Here is a 16,258-nt window from a genome sequence, read left to right as displayed (position 1 = left end):
TGAAAACAAAAACAAAAAAACATGAGGATGAGTGAATAAGTTATTTGAATTGTTAGGTGAACTAATCCTGTATGTTAGACCAGATCCTCTAAGTGGTTATGTCTGTAGTGCAAAGGGTTCACAAACTGCATCCAGTTTAGTATAAGCATGCCTTGCACTTGTGCTCAAAGAGGGGGCGAAGGTGAATGAACGTGTTTTGACATGTTTTGGATTTCCTTTAATATAGGTCTGCTGCTCTGCCAGTAGTTTCCCCTTGTTTTATTTAACTGCAGGGAGCATTCAGAAGTTTAGACACCTCTGCAGATGTCCTCACTAATTAGGGATCCTTCTTATGCACAGTTTAAAAAAACTAGTGTCACAGACCGTCATGTAAGACAAATTGTTTTGTACTTCCTGTTTATCATCTAAAAATAGACCGCGATAATAAACAGTCATTATTATTTTAAATAATAATCCTTACTCCCTGAGGTTAACCAGTCAACCAGTGAGATGCTAGAAAGTGCTTGTCAGGTCACCAAATGGACTATGGGTGGTCTGAGATTATTGTCCTGGAAGCTAATAACAGTACAAATGTGCATGATGGAAAAATGCTGTGCAAAGTATAAATTCATGCACAGACACGCAGGTGACGTGAACAAAGAGAATTTCCAGCCTGTGGAAATGCAGCACAGTAAGGGGATATTGTAAATGTCATGAGCAGATTTGTGACTGCTTGCACTAAGCTACTTGATTAAATTGGATTGTATTTTGTATTTTCTGACAACAGTTCATCTTTATGTGGTTCAACTCCTGGTTGAAAATGAAAGGAATAGTTCACCCAAAAATGAAAATGAGCTGAAAATGTACTCAGGCCATCCATGATGATGAGTATTTTTTTTCATGGGAACAGATTTGGAGAAATGTAGCATTCCATCACTTGCTCACCAATGTATCCTCTACAGTGAATGGGTGCCGTCAGAATGAGAGTCCAAACAGCTGATAAAAGCATCACGATAATCCACACAAATACAGTCCATTCATTTAAATCTTATGAAGTGCAAGGCTGCTTGTTTGTACAAAAGCAAATCCATCATTGAGACGATTTTACTATAAACTGTTACTTCTGGCCAAAATACAAGGTCATGATCCATAATAACACTTTTACAGATGGTGCAATGCTACTTAAGCACCCTAAATATGGACAGGCATCGTAAATCATTTAACGGTTCTGGTTCCGACTTTAATTCCCCAATTACAAAGACTACTTTTAGTAGTTCTGAGGTGATATATATATTTATATAATGATTTATATATCATTTACTCACTCTCATTGTTGTTCCAAACCTGTATGAATTTCTTCCTTCTCTTTAGCACAATAGAAGATATTTGGAAGAATGATGGCAAACAGTGACAGGTAGCCATCGACTTCCATAGTATGGAAAAAGATACCATGGAAGTCGGTGGCTACCAGCAACAAATTAACATTCCTCAAATGAAAGAAACAGGTCTGGTACAACATGAGAGTGAATAAATGATGACAATTTTTTATTTTTGGATGTACTATCCTTTTAAATAAACACATACATACATACATGAGACCTGATTTCTCTCATTTCTCTTATGAATGTGATGTTTAATGAATTAGATGCATCTAATCAGTTAGTTTTGTTTGTATTTAATCACAGGGTGAGCGCGGCCCTGCTGGCCCACCTGGAATTCAGGGTGACAGTGGAATTGGACTTCCTGGATCAAAGGTCAGCCGTATTTATCTTTTTGACTGCAAATTCACTTAAATTCTCCAAAATCGCAGCAAACAAAAGGACTTCAAAGCTGGGGAAAATGCCTAAGCTGATTTACTGGTTTTAGTGTGTTTAGGAGACCAGCTAGACTATCATAACACCAGCTTGGCTGAGATGTAAGATCAACTTTGAGCAACAAACCACCTTAGGCTGGTTTAAGATGTTTTTTGTTTCCTTTGACTTTTCATGGTCAGTGAGCCACCTTAACCATGCACCCTACAAAGCCTACTGTATCATATTTGTTACACAAATTTTTAAGGCCTCCATATGATCAACATTAACAAACCTTTACTTAAAAACCGTTGCACACAATCGACAACATGTCCTCTATTGTCCGATTGAGGTTTATACTTTTTTATTATCATTTAGTCATTTAGCAGATGCTTTTATCCAAAGCGACTTACAAACGAGGACAACAGAAGCAATCAATTGTAGTATTAAAACAACAAAAAAAAAGTCAGTAGCAAGTAAAAGTCCTTTTAGTCTAATTGTATAAATGTCCAACATCAGGTCAGGGTTTGAGTGTGTTTTACTGTGAAATCGTTACTGATTTTTATACAGTAAGCATAAGAATAGCTTTTATATTATTAGTAATATTTACTGGACTGAAGCAACGTAGGTGTACTTAACTATCCATATATCATTCATTAGAAAAATCATATTAAAAAAGTATCAAAAAGTAGCTTTTGAGGAATGTAGTTGTCTAGTCGCTCCATCATTGCATTGCATGTTTTGAAACTACAAAGCTTTCATCATAAAACTAAGCATTTAATATCATCTTACTAAGACATATTATTGTGAGATAAAGAGTGAAAACTGATATGTATATGCATTTTATATAAGTAGTCTGTTATATAAAGATCTCATTTACATTTCAAGCCATAAGAATTTCATTTGACTTTTTGGCCTTACAAATATCACCATCCGCACCAAATTGCGTACAGTATTTTTTCTCAGTTTGAATAAAAGGTGATTTTCATTGTGAAAATAGAGTATTTTCTATAGAGTATTTCTTACTTTTTCTCCTGAATTGTTCACGTCTTTGATCTGTCTGCAGGGAGATATGGGATTTCAGGGGAGACCAGGTCCTCCGGGTCCGCATGGCATAGGCGAGCCAGGTCTGCCTGTAAGTACAGAAGCAGAAATTCAAACAAATTCAGATTCCACAACTGTTTACTGATCAGCACACATTGAATTTACACCCATTGAATTTATTATATGACATTTTTACTCATATTTCTTCACCAAATCAGGGGCCTCAAGGGCCACAGGGGGTTCAAGGAGAGAAAGGACCAGCAGGAGAGGGCTTTCCAGGTCCAAAGGTAAGGTTAGCCCAAACACGCCATGTTCTCACTAATGTCTCTATGCTCTTTAATCTACCTGGAGATCAAGCCAAAGGCAATCTGAGAAGATCAACAAATGCATTAAAGACTCATAATTTTTATAATACCTCATTAGAGGCTTAAAGTTCCCTGGTAAATCCTCATTTCCAAAACCAAGGCTATTAATTATTGTATGTTCCATATAAATTAGCAAAGCATTACCAGCCTGAGGATGCAAGACAGAAGCAGTCTAACTAGGTCTACATCTAAGCCAGAACTGTGCATAAAATGTAATCGTAAATGAAAAATACAGCAAAGAAATGTGATTCATGTCAAGGAGAACCTCGGTTGCTTGAAAACCTTCACACAGTAGCTAAACTAAATTATATCTCAGATTTATGATGATATTCAGTATTCATGAAGATGCCAATCAAGTTTTGAATCAATTTGAAGTGAATGAACTGAGGGGCATTTTTAGGATGTTTAATCAATAATTTTGACCCATTTTTTCCAGAGAAATAAATGTATTGCTTTGGATTCATAAGTGCTCTAGATATATCAAATGTTTTGTGAACATTATCATAACTTCCTTTATCTTTAAGGGAATTATTGCGAAAATGATATCACATTTAATCAAGCCATCTTGCATTTGTAATTTTTTTTCATATACTTACATGTTGACTTTTCTTATCAATGTTCTTTCATCAGTTTATTTTATGCTAATATTTACAAATTAAATGCATTTGACAATAAGAAATAAGTGTTATCGTTAGCTGCAACTAAAACCATTAAAAATAGTTTTCAGTAATTGAATAAAAATAAAATAAATGAAATAAAAATAAAATAAAATAAATGAAATAAAATAAAATAAAATAAAAAAATAAAAATTAAGTTTTAAAAAAACTTATTTAAAAACTAGTTTTTTAAAATTAAAAACTAAAACTAAATAAACTTTTTTTCAAATATTTCTCTACATGAAAAAAAATAAAATACTAAAACTAAGTAAAATTTTTAAAATAAAACTAAATTGAATACATTTAGGAGACAATAATACATTTTAAAATATAAAAAAATAACATTGGAATGTATTGCATTTGAAGGTTTTATTTTAATTACTGTTAATTAAAGTGCCCCTATGGGTAATGAAAGGTTCATATTTTGGTTTTGGGATTCCCCAACAACAGGTTGACATGCATGCTAGTTCAAACGATTCGTCTAACGATTCATTTTTCCAAACCACTCCTTTGCGTGACGCTAATCTGCGGTGATTGGTCCGATTGGTACATTTTCATTTCATCATGCCTGTAATGCCTGATAAAGCAGCATTTGTGAGCGCAGTGCTGCTTTGTGTAGCCCAGAGTGTAGCCTAAAGCGTTACCGGGGAAATCAGGTGTTTTCTAAATCCCACAGATGAAGAAACAATACATGCAATGCAGTAAATGCATCTGAATGGCAGAGAACAGGAGGCTAGCAATTCAGAGACACTGGGCTGATGACGCCTCTTTTGTTTGACAGGGGGACCGGGGTCTGGAGGGGCTGAAGGGACCAAGAGGACAGCCGGGCACTGGAATCAAAGGCGATAAGGTGGGCTGTAAATATATCAGCCCATGAATGGGATTCACACAACCACACTACCTACAACACACAAAAGGCTTAATGAAGTATGTAAACTGGCCCTAAGTTCCCATTTAAATGCCGGGGACTTATGGGACGGTAATAAAGAGTGAGAAAGAGCAGATGGGAGGGCGGCGCAGCTCAACTTACTGTGGGAAAAGATGAGTTCTGCTCACCTGCTAATACTGAATAAAACACCAGTCATTTCTTATGCTCAAAATAGACAGATTATTACGTCCCTAAATTAAATCTCAGGATTTTAGAGATGCATTACTCTATCTGAAACGGACTCATCTCTTTTGTGTCTTCAGGGTGAGTTTGGGCCTCCAGGTTTACCAGGACCGATTGGACTCCCAGGGCTTGGCATTCAGGGAGAAAAGGTGATACGACGTGTCTGTCCTTGACTTATGTGTTCTTAACTGTCCTTGCCTTGTTTAGAGGGTCCAATGAACTCAGTTAAACTCAGTGCTCAGTTAAACTGTACCTTGCCATAACAAACAGACAGATGAATAGTTACATAATCCTTCAGAAATCATTCTAAAATGCTGATTTAAGAAACATTTCTTGTTATCATTCTACCATTCAAATGTTTGGTTCACGTAATATTAAAATATATAAAGAAAATAAAAACTTAAATAGCATTAAATTGATTGAAAGTGACAGTAAAGACATTTATAATATTACAAAAGACTTCTAATTCAAATAAATGCTGTACTTTTGAACTTTATCAAAGAATCCTTTAAAAAAATAAAATCACGGTTTCCACAAAAAACGAACCAGCAAACACTGTTGTTGACATTGATAATAATATGAACCTTTATTAATCTTTGAGCATCAATAATATTAATCGATAATAACTAAGCAGCAAATCAGCATATTCAGTGATTTCAGAAGGATAATGTGACACTGAAGACTGGAGTAATGATGCTGAAAATTCAGCTTTGCGTCACAGGAATAAATTACTCATAAAAATATATTCAAATAGAAAACATTTAGTTGAAATTGTAATAATATTTCAAAATATTGCAAAAGTTTTTGATCAAATAAGTTAGCATTTGTGGCCATAAGAGATTTCTTACAAAAACATTTAAAAAAAACAACTTCTAAACATTTGATTTATATATGTGAAAGACTTTCCTATGTTTTTAAATGCAAAAAACATAAAAAATGTAATGCAATGCTATGTTTATTATTTCTATCGATCTTATATGTTGGGTTTTCTAATGCAATATTTCTCAATATCAGGGTGTTGAGGGTCCGAGAGGGCCTCCTGGAGGAAGAGGAACACCAGGAGAAGGTTTCCCCGGTCCCAAGGTTGGTACTGCAAAAGGCTAAAGATTATAATTAATGGCAAGCTGTAATAGGAAATATAAAATTTGTTCTTGGCTTAATATTTTGATTATTTTCCATTTTGTTCTCTAGGGAGAACAAGGTTTACCAGGAGAGATGGGAACCCCGGGACAGAGAGGGCAGGGCGAACCTGGACCAAAGGTTTGTGTTCTTTAACCCGGGGTGGTGTAGGCTCAAAAATGTATGGGAAATTTAGGATGGAAGCTAGTTTTTTTACCATGATGAAGACTTTACAAGATGGCACTATTAAGTACTGATATTATTTCTTCAGGGTGAACCTGGTGCATCAGGACTGGCTGGTGTACCTGGACTTCCTGGAGAGGATGGAGCTCCAGGACAAAAGGTAACTCCGCTTTCTGATGTCTGGACTGGTGTGAGGTCATCAAACATGACTGAGATTGAGTGTTCTGCTGATAAGTCTCTAGGCAAATAGGCAAGTTAAGCGGATATTAAATGCATTGCGTTTCTCTTCATCAGGGTGAGCTTGGGGCGACAGGTTTTAGGGGATCTGAGGGGGCTCCAGGAATCGGCACTCAAGGAGAGAAGGTACAGTACTTCAGACTTTCAGATTTTCTTTCTGTATGAGTATATTGTGATTATCATCTGGGATGTCAAAAAAGGCTTAAGTATCATTATCTACAGTATATGTTGACTGATATTCTGTGTTCTAATCTTAATAGGGAGATCAAGGCCAACGTGGCATTCGAGGGTTGCCAGGTCCTCCTGGCATAAGTGGCCCATCCGGACCAAAGGTGAGAATAACTAAAGAAATGGAGCACAACATTGGTTCTGGAAGTATTTTAACATTTTCTCTATTACAAAAAGTTTTAAATAACAAGTTAAATAACTATGCTGTGAAAAAAAGCAACCAAGTCAGAGAATTGCATCATTATGAACTTTGATTGAAAGTATTTGAAAATCAGAAGACAAAGACAAAAAAATACAAAACAAATGCAAAAGCCTGATTGTCTTATATAATTAACTTTGCATGCCATGAAGCATCGCAAATGATTTAATAAACACAGAAATGTTCTCACAGTAAAACTATCTATTTATAATCACTGAGTATAAGTATAAAAAACAGTATATTTTACAACGCAGTACACACTACTGTTCAAATGTTTGGAGTCAGTAAGGCCACCAAAGCGTTTTTTCCAGAGGCTGGCGTATTTTTTTCAATTGTTCTCAATGGAAGAGTTGCGTTTTTAAAACGTCAGGAGTGTGCCGAGAGTGTCTTTTTCGTGCTGAGTGCTTGGGCGTTTTTCCTCGGCGGCCAGAGTTGAAGAGTGTTCAAACTTTGGGTAAAGCACTGCGCTCATCACTGTCATTATCTAGTCAGCTAATCAATCACAGTGCAGGAGGGGCGGGACTAATACCGACCACCCTGCTTGTACTACGACTGAACAACATTGGAGAAGTTTTAATATTGCTTGTCTCCGAGTATTTATGTCTTTAACAGATGGAACTGGTGGACTACTATATTATTGGTATGAAACACAACGCTTGTAGAAACATTTTTTTTCGTGAGTGCTTGCCGTGAGTGCTTGCCGACACGCAGCCTAAGGTTTTTTTTAAAACAAATTACTTCTATTCCGCAAGAACACATTAAATTAATTAAAAGTGACAGTAGAGGCTTTATAAAGTAAAAAGAAAATATATATATATATATTTTAAATAAATGCTGTTCTTCATCAAACACTTCATCATGATTCATCATTTCCACAAAAATAGTTATTTTAAATGTTTTAACAGTAATTTTGATCATATTTTGATCATTTTACAAAAACCTTACTAACATTTTTGAACGGTAGTGTATGTTTACTGCAAAATATTAAAATTTCTGCAAACATGAAAGAGTACAGGGAGAAAAGGAATGAGGTTTCTATTCCAGAACCTTCCTGTTGTGCTCTATAGGGAAGGATTAAAACAATAAAGAATAACTAAAAGAACTAAATATAATATTTAAAATAAAACAAAAAGATGAAATGTGAGAAAATTGGATTTTTAACTCCAAGCACTCATTGTTTGAAGTAGCAGTGCAATAAATGCCTGTGGTTTCTCACATAGTTTTAGCAGTAATGCAGTGACATCACTGCAACATTACACTGTTGTTTTGCAGGGAGAGCCAGGTACGCCAGGAAGGCTGGGCATGCCAGGATTACCTGGACGAGCTCTTTCAGGATCAAAGGTAACAACGCCAATCTACTACAACTGTGCCAGTCCCTACAGGCTGGGAGATTGTATTAATGGCCCACTGCCAACACTATGAATCAGAACGTTTCTATTTCACATTCATCGTAGCCAACTTAGCAATAAAACAGAGAAGTAATAGTATGACCTCAACTTCTTGTGTCTTCAGGGTGATGTGGGTCCCGCTGGTCCTCCCGGACCGATTGGAGAGACTGGTTACGGTTTGCCTGGACCAAAGGTGTGCTTTTTAACCTGTAGAAAAATGAAGAGCTTGATTGAGCAATATGTATAACTGATCAAAAGTGTGGAATAACTCAGATTTTACAATGTATTGTAATGATTGTGAAAAAAATATATATTGAAATAAGAGATTTTGACTATGCTAATCATAAAGCAGCATTATATAGCTTTCTTTTTACTGGTCAAAAGTGTGTTTTTTTTTTACATGTTTTTGAAAGAAATGTATTTATAATGAGACATTTTGTTTATGCTAATCATGAAACAGCAAACATTTTATATAGACAATTGGGATAATTTTAATGTTTTTGAAACAAGTCTCTTATACTCGCCAAGTTAACATTTATTCAGAAAATAATAATAATGTGAAATATTATTACAATTTAAAATAACTGATTTCTATTTGAATATATTATAAAATGTAATTTATTCCTGTGATGCAAAGCTGAATTTTCATCATCATTACTCCAGATCCTTCAGAAATCATTCTAATATACCGATTTGCTACTCAGTTATTATTATTATGGATGCTCAAATATTAATAAAGTTTCTTAATATTATCAATGTCAACACCAGTTTTAGCTGCTTTCTTTTAAGCTTTAAATTATAATAATTGTTCACAATATTACTGTTTTTACTGTATTTTTTATTTTAAAATGCAGCCTTGGTGAGCAAAGACTCCTTTTAAAAACATTTTAAAATAATGTAATTATTCCAAACATTTAACCAGTATATATGAAGTGATATTCCTTCCTTATCACATTTAGGGTGATCGAGGTAACCCAGGACCGCCCGGACCATTTGGGCCTAAAGGTGAAGGATTTCCTGGTCCAGTGGTTAGCAACTTCTTACATCCCTATTTCCATATAACATCACTGCATGCCCATACTTCACTTAACATTTTCAGTCATTTTTATCATAATTCCCATGTATCAGGTTTGTTGCTGGGTATTTGAGCATGTGTGTTTATTTTACACAGGGTCTGCCTGGTTTACCAGGACCACCAGGTGAGCCCGGCCCTGACGGCATTGGTGTTCCTGGACCAAAGGTGAAATTACCACTTCATGTATTTATGATGATGTAGGAGGGTAAATTGTGGCTTTCAGAAATGTGTTAAAGCACTTCAGTTTCATTAAATATGGCTTTATTATTAACACAGTGTCTACACAATTATCTTCATGGAAATGAACAGAATGGAAATAAAGAGCTTAGGTTAGTCATTGCTCTGTGAGGGACTGAAGTTAATTGTGTATTATTTTTTTATATAAAAAAATCCTTTGAAATGCTAATATTTTCAAACTGATTTCTGTAAATGTATCAATCATGAGCAATTGTTTGAGAGTTTGTAGCACAAAACATCACAGAACTTTACTATTGCTATTACTGGCCTTTGTGTTGTTGAGTACACTTAAATTATGTAATTTCATGGTGAATGATGTCATGAAATAGCATTTGGTAGTAAAATGGATGTAACAGGATGTAAAGTGATAGAAAAAAAGGTAAAAATGGACACAATTGATGGAAACATTCAAATGTCCAGCATAGTTGGAATAAATTTAAATGGTGCTTTTGATAAAACTTCACTTTCATTTCAGGGAGATGTTGGATTCAGGGGTTTGCTTGGTTTGCCAGGACCACCTGGTGAAGGACTGCAGGGACCACCGGTAAGATTGATATTTATCTGAAATAAACTTTCCCATGAATCTCTCTGACTACAGTAATGAGACCGTGATACTGAACATGTCCAGAACAAGAGGCATGCACAGTCTGTGTTGCTGTGGGGATTGAGGAAGACAAGTTGTCTGTTCCTCCCATATTAATTCTGCTGTCTTGCTGTTTCAGGGCAACATGGGAAGACCAGGTCCTCCAGGACCACAAGGACCCCCAGGGGAAGGCATTCAGGGACACAAAGTAGGTTAACTATCAACTACCTGCAATATAGGGTGGGGCGATATAGCTAAAATTATATATTTTTTCACATTTAGTCTGGATATTTCTGTATTTACGCTTTAAAAAGTTGTTTTGTTTTCATAATGTCAGCCAAACAATTGAAAATGTACTTCAAAAATGACCAAGACACTGTTTTTAAAGAGATAGTTCACCCAAAAATGAATATTCTGTCATTATTTGGTCACTCACATGTCGTTCCAAACCTGTATGACTCTTCCTTCTACAGAACACAAAATATACATATTTTGAAGAATGTTGGTGACCGAACATTTTCGATTGCCTTTGACTTCCATTGTATTTTTTTATCCATATAATGGAAGTCAATGGAAACCGAAACTGCTGAAACTTCTTTTAGGTTCTGCAGGACACAGAAATCATACAGGTTTGGAACAACATTAGAGTGAATAAATAATGACAGAATTGTAATTTAATTTTTGGGTGGACTATACCTTTAACTAAACTATATATATATATATATATATATATATATATATATATATACAAGATTATAAGATGCATTATGTGAATGCTTGGCTAAAGAGATGTCTTTAATCTAGATTTAAACAGATAGAGTGTGTCTGAACCCCGAACGTTATCAGGAAGGCTATTCCAGAGTTTGGGAGCCAAATGTGAAAAAGCACTACCTCCTTTAGTGGACTTTGCTATCCTAGGTACTACCAAAAGTCCAGAGTTTTGCGACCTTAGAGAGCGGGTTGGATTATAGCGTGGTAGAAGACAAGTTAGGTACGCAGGAGCTAAACCATTTAGGGCCTTATAGGCAAGTAATAATAATTTGTAAATGATATGGAACTGAATAGGTAGCCAGTGCAGAGACTGTAAAATTGGGGTAATATGATCATATTTTCTTGACCTGGTAAGAACTCTAGCCGCTGCATTTTGGACTATCTGTAGCTTGTTTATTGAAGATGCAGGACAACCAGCTAGCAGTGCATTACAATAGTCCAGTCTAGAGGTCATGAATGCATTTTCTGTGTACTGTTTTTTGGTCCAATAATGAGTATCATCAGCATAACAATGAATTAGTTAGAGAGAGAGAGAGAGAGAGAGAGAGAGAGAGAGAAGAGAGAAGAGAGAAGAGAGAAGAGAGAGAGAGAGAGATAGATAGATAGATAGATAGATAGATAGATAGATAGATAGATAGATAGATAGATAGATAGATAGATAGATAGATAGATTTCATATCAGAAGCAAAATCATGAATATTCAAAATACCACCCAGCTCTACTGCAACATGGTGTTCAAGTCATGATGACCAGGTCAGAAAATAAACTTGTTTGTTAAATCCATCAGGGTGATCAGGGGGCTCCGGGAGTGACAGGGCCGAGGGGCCCGTCTGGAGAGGGACTTCCAGGCTCCAAGGTGAGACTTTGGTTTACATCATACTAGCAACATAAAGACTCGGCAGCAAACATGCAACCTGTGAATAAGAGAAGCACTCTATCACATATTACATGAGTAGAGGGCATTTACATAGATGTCTTAGAGGCACAATAGCAATAAATGATCCAATTGAACTCGACTTCAGGAATAAAAATTTAATTATTAGTAAAAACGTATGACACGAATCCTTTAATTCATCTGTAAACTTCTCTGTCCTGCAGGGTGATCGTGGTTTGCAGGGCGAGAGGGGCTTCAAAGGAATGAAAGGTGACATGGGTGACCCAGGGACTCCAGGACTAGCTGTGAGTTAATTTAGTCACTATAAACCTTCTTTTGTGGAAGAGCAGACAGAGTTTTAAATGTGAATACTAAATCACATTGTAGATCATGAGTGTTTTAATCTCTCCCTTTAGGGAAGAACAGGAATCAAGGGCGAACAAGGGCTCACGGTAAGATCAAATACACTTGCACAATGAGTTAATTTAGAAAAACTATGCAAACATATGCATTGTAAATATTAGCAAATTCAGTCATTTTAAGGGTTTTATCAAAGAGAAGACAATCAAGCTGATTAAGGAGTTAATTTTAGGAAAACTACGCAATGTAAATATTTGTAAATACAATAATTGTTTTATTATGTTTCAGAGAGAAGACATAATCAAGCTGATTAAGGAGATTTGTGGTGAGTTTTACACTTTCAGTATGACAGAACAAATGATTTGATAATGAAAAAACAGGTGTGTCATGATATGACTGCATATATTTCTAGGATGTGGTATTAAGTGCAAGGAAAGGCCCATGGAGCTGGTGTTTGTGATTGACAGCTCTGAAAGCGTGGGCCCGGAAAACTTTGAGATCATCAAGGACTTTGTCACAGCTTTAGTGGACCGCGTCACAGTGGGTCGTAATGCCACGAGAATCGGTCTGGTTCTTTACAGCTTGGACGTCCATCTGGAGTTTAACCTGGCCAGGTATATGTCCAAGCAGGATGTTAAGAAGGCGATCAGGAACATGCCTTACATGGGTGAGGGAACCTACACTGGCACTGCCATCCGCAAAGCCACACAAGAAGCCTTTTACAGCGCCAGGAACGGGGTCAGAAAAGTAGCCATTGTCATTACGGATGGGCAGACGGACAAAAGAGAGTCTGTTAAGCTTGATATGGCAGTACGTGAGGCTCAAGTAGCGAACATTGAGATGTATGCGCTGGGAATCGTGAACACCTCTGACCCAACACAGGCTGAGTTTCTGAGGGAGCTTAACCTCATCGCTTCTGACCCTGACAGTGAACATATGTTCCTCATTGATGACTACAACACACTGCCAGGTGAGCATGGAAGAAAATGAACCTGTATACACACACAGAAATGTTAATTTGTTTGTTTGCTTGTTTTTGCATATATGTGACCCTGGACCACAAAACCAGTCTTAAGTCGCTGTGATATATTTGTAGCAATAGCCAAAAATACATTGTATGGGTCAAAATTATCGATTTTTCTTTTTTGTTCCATGAAGATATTTTGTAAATTTCCTACCATAAATATATTAACTTATTTTTTGATTATTAATATACATTACTAAGAACTTCATTTGGACAACTTAATAGGTGATTTTCTCAATATTTTGATTTTTTTGCACCCTCAGATTCCAGATTTTCAAATAGTTGTATCTCGGCCAAATATTGTCCGATCATAACAAACCATATATCAATGGAAAACTTATTTATTCAGCTTGATGTATAGCTCTCAATTTCGAAAAATGTACACTTATGACTGATTTTGTGGTCCAGGGTCACTTTTTATTTATTTAGTTGACAGGGACATTGTACATTAATAAAACATTCCTGTAAATGTACCAGAACTAGCCAAAGGCTATTTTTCATCTGTAGTCCCTGGACAAGATGTTACAAGTCACCCTAAAGAAAATTTTATTACAAATACATACTAGAAAATTTTATAATTACACAATCCAAATCATACAGTAGTCTACTGAAAACAATATAGGATCAATTAAAAACAATGCAAACAAAATACAAACAATAATAGGATAGCTAGCAGATATAAGATTCTAGTGTTGACAAATCTGAGTACTAAATAACCAATTCTTCAATTGAACCCTAAATAAAGCATGTGTGTCTAGATCTCTTATAGTTGTCGGAATAGTATTCCATTCTCGTGCAGCTTTGACTGAAAAAAACAGATTAAATTTACTTCGTCTAAGCGATATGATACAGCCTCCTCTTATAGAGCGATAATCAGTTGTTCTAATACAAACTAACTGACCAAGAGGGATAAGAAGATAAACCATAAATAATTTTATACATCAAGCATACATTTGCATACTTGATCATGTTTTCCCAACTTAAATTATATTTTTTCAGTATTGGACAATGATGATAATGTACTGATTTCTTATCGAAGACTTTAAGTGCACATTTGTAAAAGGACTCTAATGGGGTTAGAGTCACTGAACTCGCCTGAGACCAGGTGGTTAAACAGTAAGTCATGTGAGAAATAACCATAGAATACATAGAATAATCTCTAATAAATTTAAAATGATAGAGATTAAACTTAACCTGCTTACAAACCTTTTTAACTTGAGCTTTAAATGTAAGTTTAGAATCAGTCAGTATATTTATATTGAGGCATTTCCTGCAGCATCACCCCTGACACGTAAACATCCGGCTCTTTAATAATACTGTTAGACTTAGAGAAAAACATACATACTGTTTTTGACACATTTAGTTGTAAGAAATTCTCTTTTAGCCATGCCGACACATTAACCATAGAATTCGTAAGTTCATTTGCAACCTGTGCCAGACTATTACCATGTATATAAATGACTGTATCATCTGCATACATTTGTATATTAATGCCAGGACATGCAAGATGAAAATCATTTATATACATAGCAAAAAGCATTAGACCCAAGATAGATCCTTGCAGAACACCAGTTGATGTACCTAAATCATTGGATAGGTGATGTTGTACTCTAACACACTGAAATCTATCTGATAGATATGACTCTATCCAGTTAAGTGCATGCGATGAGAATCATATAAAATGTATTTTCATACAGTTGTCATAAAACAAATATTGACAGTGAATACTGTCAACAGGATGAAAAACTGAAAATATTCTATTTGATATAAAATACTATTTTCAAGATAAAGTAATAAAATGTATTAAATATAAAATATTTCATACATTCAGACATGCAAAATATATTAACAATATTGTCACTAAGCTAAAAAATATTTAAACATTTTTATAATATAAAATAAATCATATTTATTTGCTATATAATATAATACAATATAATGTAATAAATATGATATAATCAGGGCTGTTAAATCGATTAATCATGAAAAATGTTTTGTTTACGTGAAATGTGTGTGTACTTTGTACATTTATATGTATATAAATACACATACATGTATATATATATATAAGAAATATTTACATATACATATATATATATATATATATATATATATATATATATATATATATATATATATATAATTACATATTTCTTAAAAATATATTATGTAAACAAACTTTTATTTTGGATGCGATTAATCACGATTAAATGATTTGACAGCCCTAAATATGAAAAAGGTTACATATTAAAAAGGTATCTAGTTAAAAACAAAAAAACAAAACATGTTTTCTGTATTTATTTAACTATTTTTATATGCATACACGTCTACATATGAACAACTTAATAAATGAAAAAATGCCACCCAGAGACTTTCATGAGAATGTTTGAGTTTCGAATCGGTTAATTGAAATGGACCATTTGAACAGTTTGGATTTCCTAAAATGTTTTTTTTACCAATTTTAACTACATTTTTCAGACTGAACATAAATCAGAGACACTACAGAAACATCTTTAAACAAGTCTTAACTCATACTTAGTCTAATAATACACAGTTTAAGACTGGCCAAATAAATGTTTTTAAATAAATTTAAAAAAATCACTGCAATAGTGTTACTTAATTTTGTATCACCAGCAAGATCATAATGAATAATCCTAACTGCAAAGATTAAAAGGTAAAGTTGAAGTTATATAATTGCATCTTGCTCTGTGTTTGGTCTCATCATGCAGCTCTGGAGTCTAAACTGGTCAGCCAGTTCTGTGAGGATGAGAACGGGGCCCTTTACTTCAATCGGATTACCAACGGCTTGAACGGAAACAATGGATATGGCTATGGTAACGGCCAAAAGGACATTTCCTCATATGGGAATAATGTTTATGGGAACAGATTTCAGGAGATTTTACTGGATAGATCTCAGACTCACTCTAGAGGCAGAGAACACAGCATACCTCTCCCCATCAACCCCGGCCCTCTCAAAGCACAGGTCAGCTAACACAACTAACTTCCTGTGAATTTCTTTTGCACGCTAGACTAAT

At 35.0% G+C, this 16,258-nt stretch overlaps 1 protein-coding gene across 1 annotated transcript in view; it reads left to right on the top strand.

Annotated features, from left to right (window-relative positions):
• Positions 1-16,258, top strand: part of LOC306876671 (uncharacterized protein) — a 30,814-nt gene that overhangs the window by 12,280 nt on the left and 2,276 nt on the right. The window contains exons 12-33 of the mRNA XM_079428014.1: positions 1,665-1,733; positions 2,836-2,904; positions 3,032-3,100; positions 4,616-4,684; positions 5,026-5,094; positions 5,960-6,028; positions 6,137-6,205; positions 6,336-6,407; positions 6,542-6,610; positions 6,745-6,816; positions 8,184-8,252; positions 8,424-8,492; positions 9,259-9,327; positions 9,471-9,539; positions 10,087-10,155; positions 10,334-10,402; positions 11,753-11,821; positions 12,064-12,144; positions 12,256-12,291; positions 12,488-12,524; positions 12,612-13,169; positions 15,953-16,206. Coding sequence (XP_079284140.1) covers positions 1,665-1,733; positions 2,836-2,904; positions 3,032-3,100; positions 4,616-4,684; positions 5,026-5,094; positions 5,960-6,028; positions 6,137-6,205; positions 6,336-6,407; positions 6,542-6,610; positions 6,745-6,816; positions 8,184-8,252; positions 8,424-8,492; positions 9,259-9,327; positions 9,471-9,539; positions 10,087-10,155; positions 10,334-10,402; positions 11,753-11,821; positions 12,064-12,144; positions 12,256-12,291; positions 12,488-12,524; positions 12,612-13,169; positions 15,953-16,206 — 2,145 coding nt within the window. The remainder of the gene's footprint in view (positions 1-1,664; positions 1,734-2,835; positions 2,905-3,031; positions 3,101-4,615; positions 4,685-5,025; positions 5,095-5,959; positions 6,029-6,136; positions 6,206-6,335; positions 6,408-6,541; positions 6,611-6,744; positions 6,817-8,183; positions 8,253-8,423; positions 8,493-9,258; positions 9,328-9,470; positions 9,540-10,086; positions 10,156-10,333; positions 10,403-11,752; positions 11,822-12,063; positions 12,145-12,255; positions 12,292-12,487; positions 12,525-12,611; positions 13,170-15,952; positions 16,207-16,258) is intronic.

This window comes from Barbus barbus, assembly GCF_936440315.1.
Source record: "Barbus barbus genome assembly, chromosome: 11".
In the NCBI taxonomy this organism is placed as follows: Eukaryota; Metazoa; Chordata; class Actinopteri; order Cypriniformes; family Cyprinidae; genus Barbus; species Barbus barbus.
This window is presented reverse-complemented; position numbering and strand designations above follow the sequence as displayed.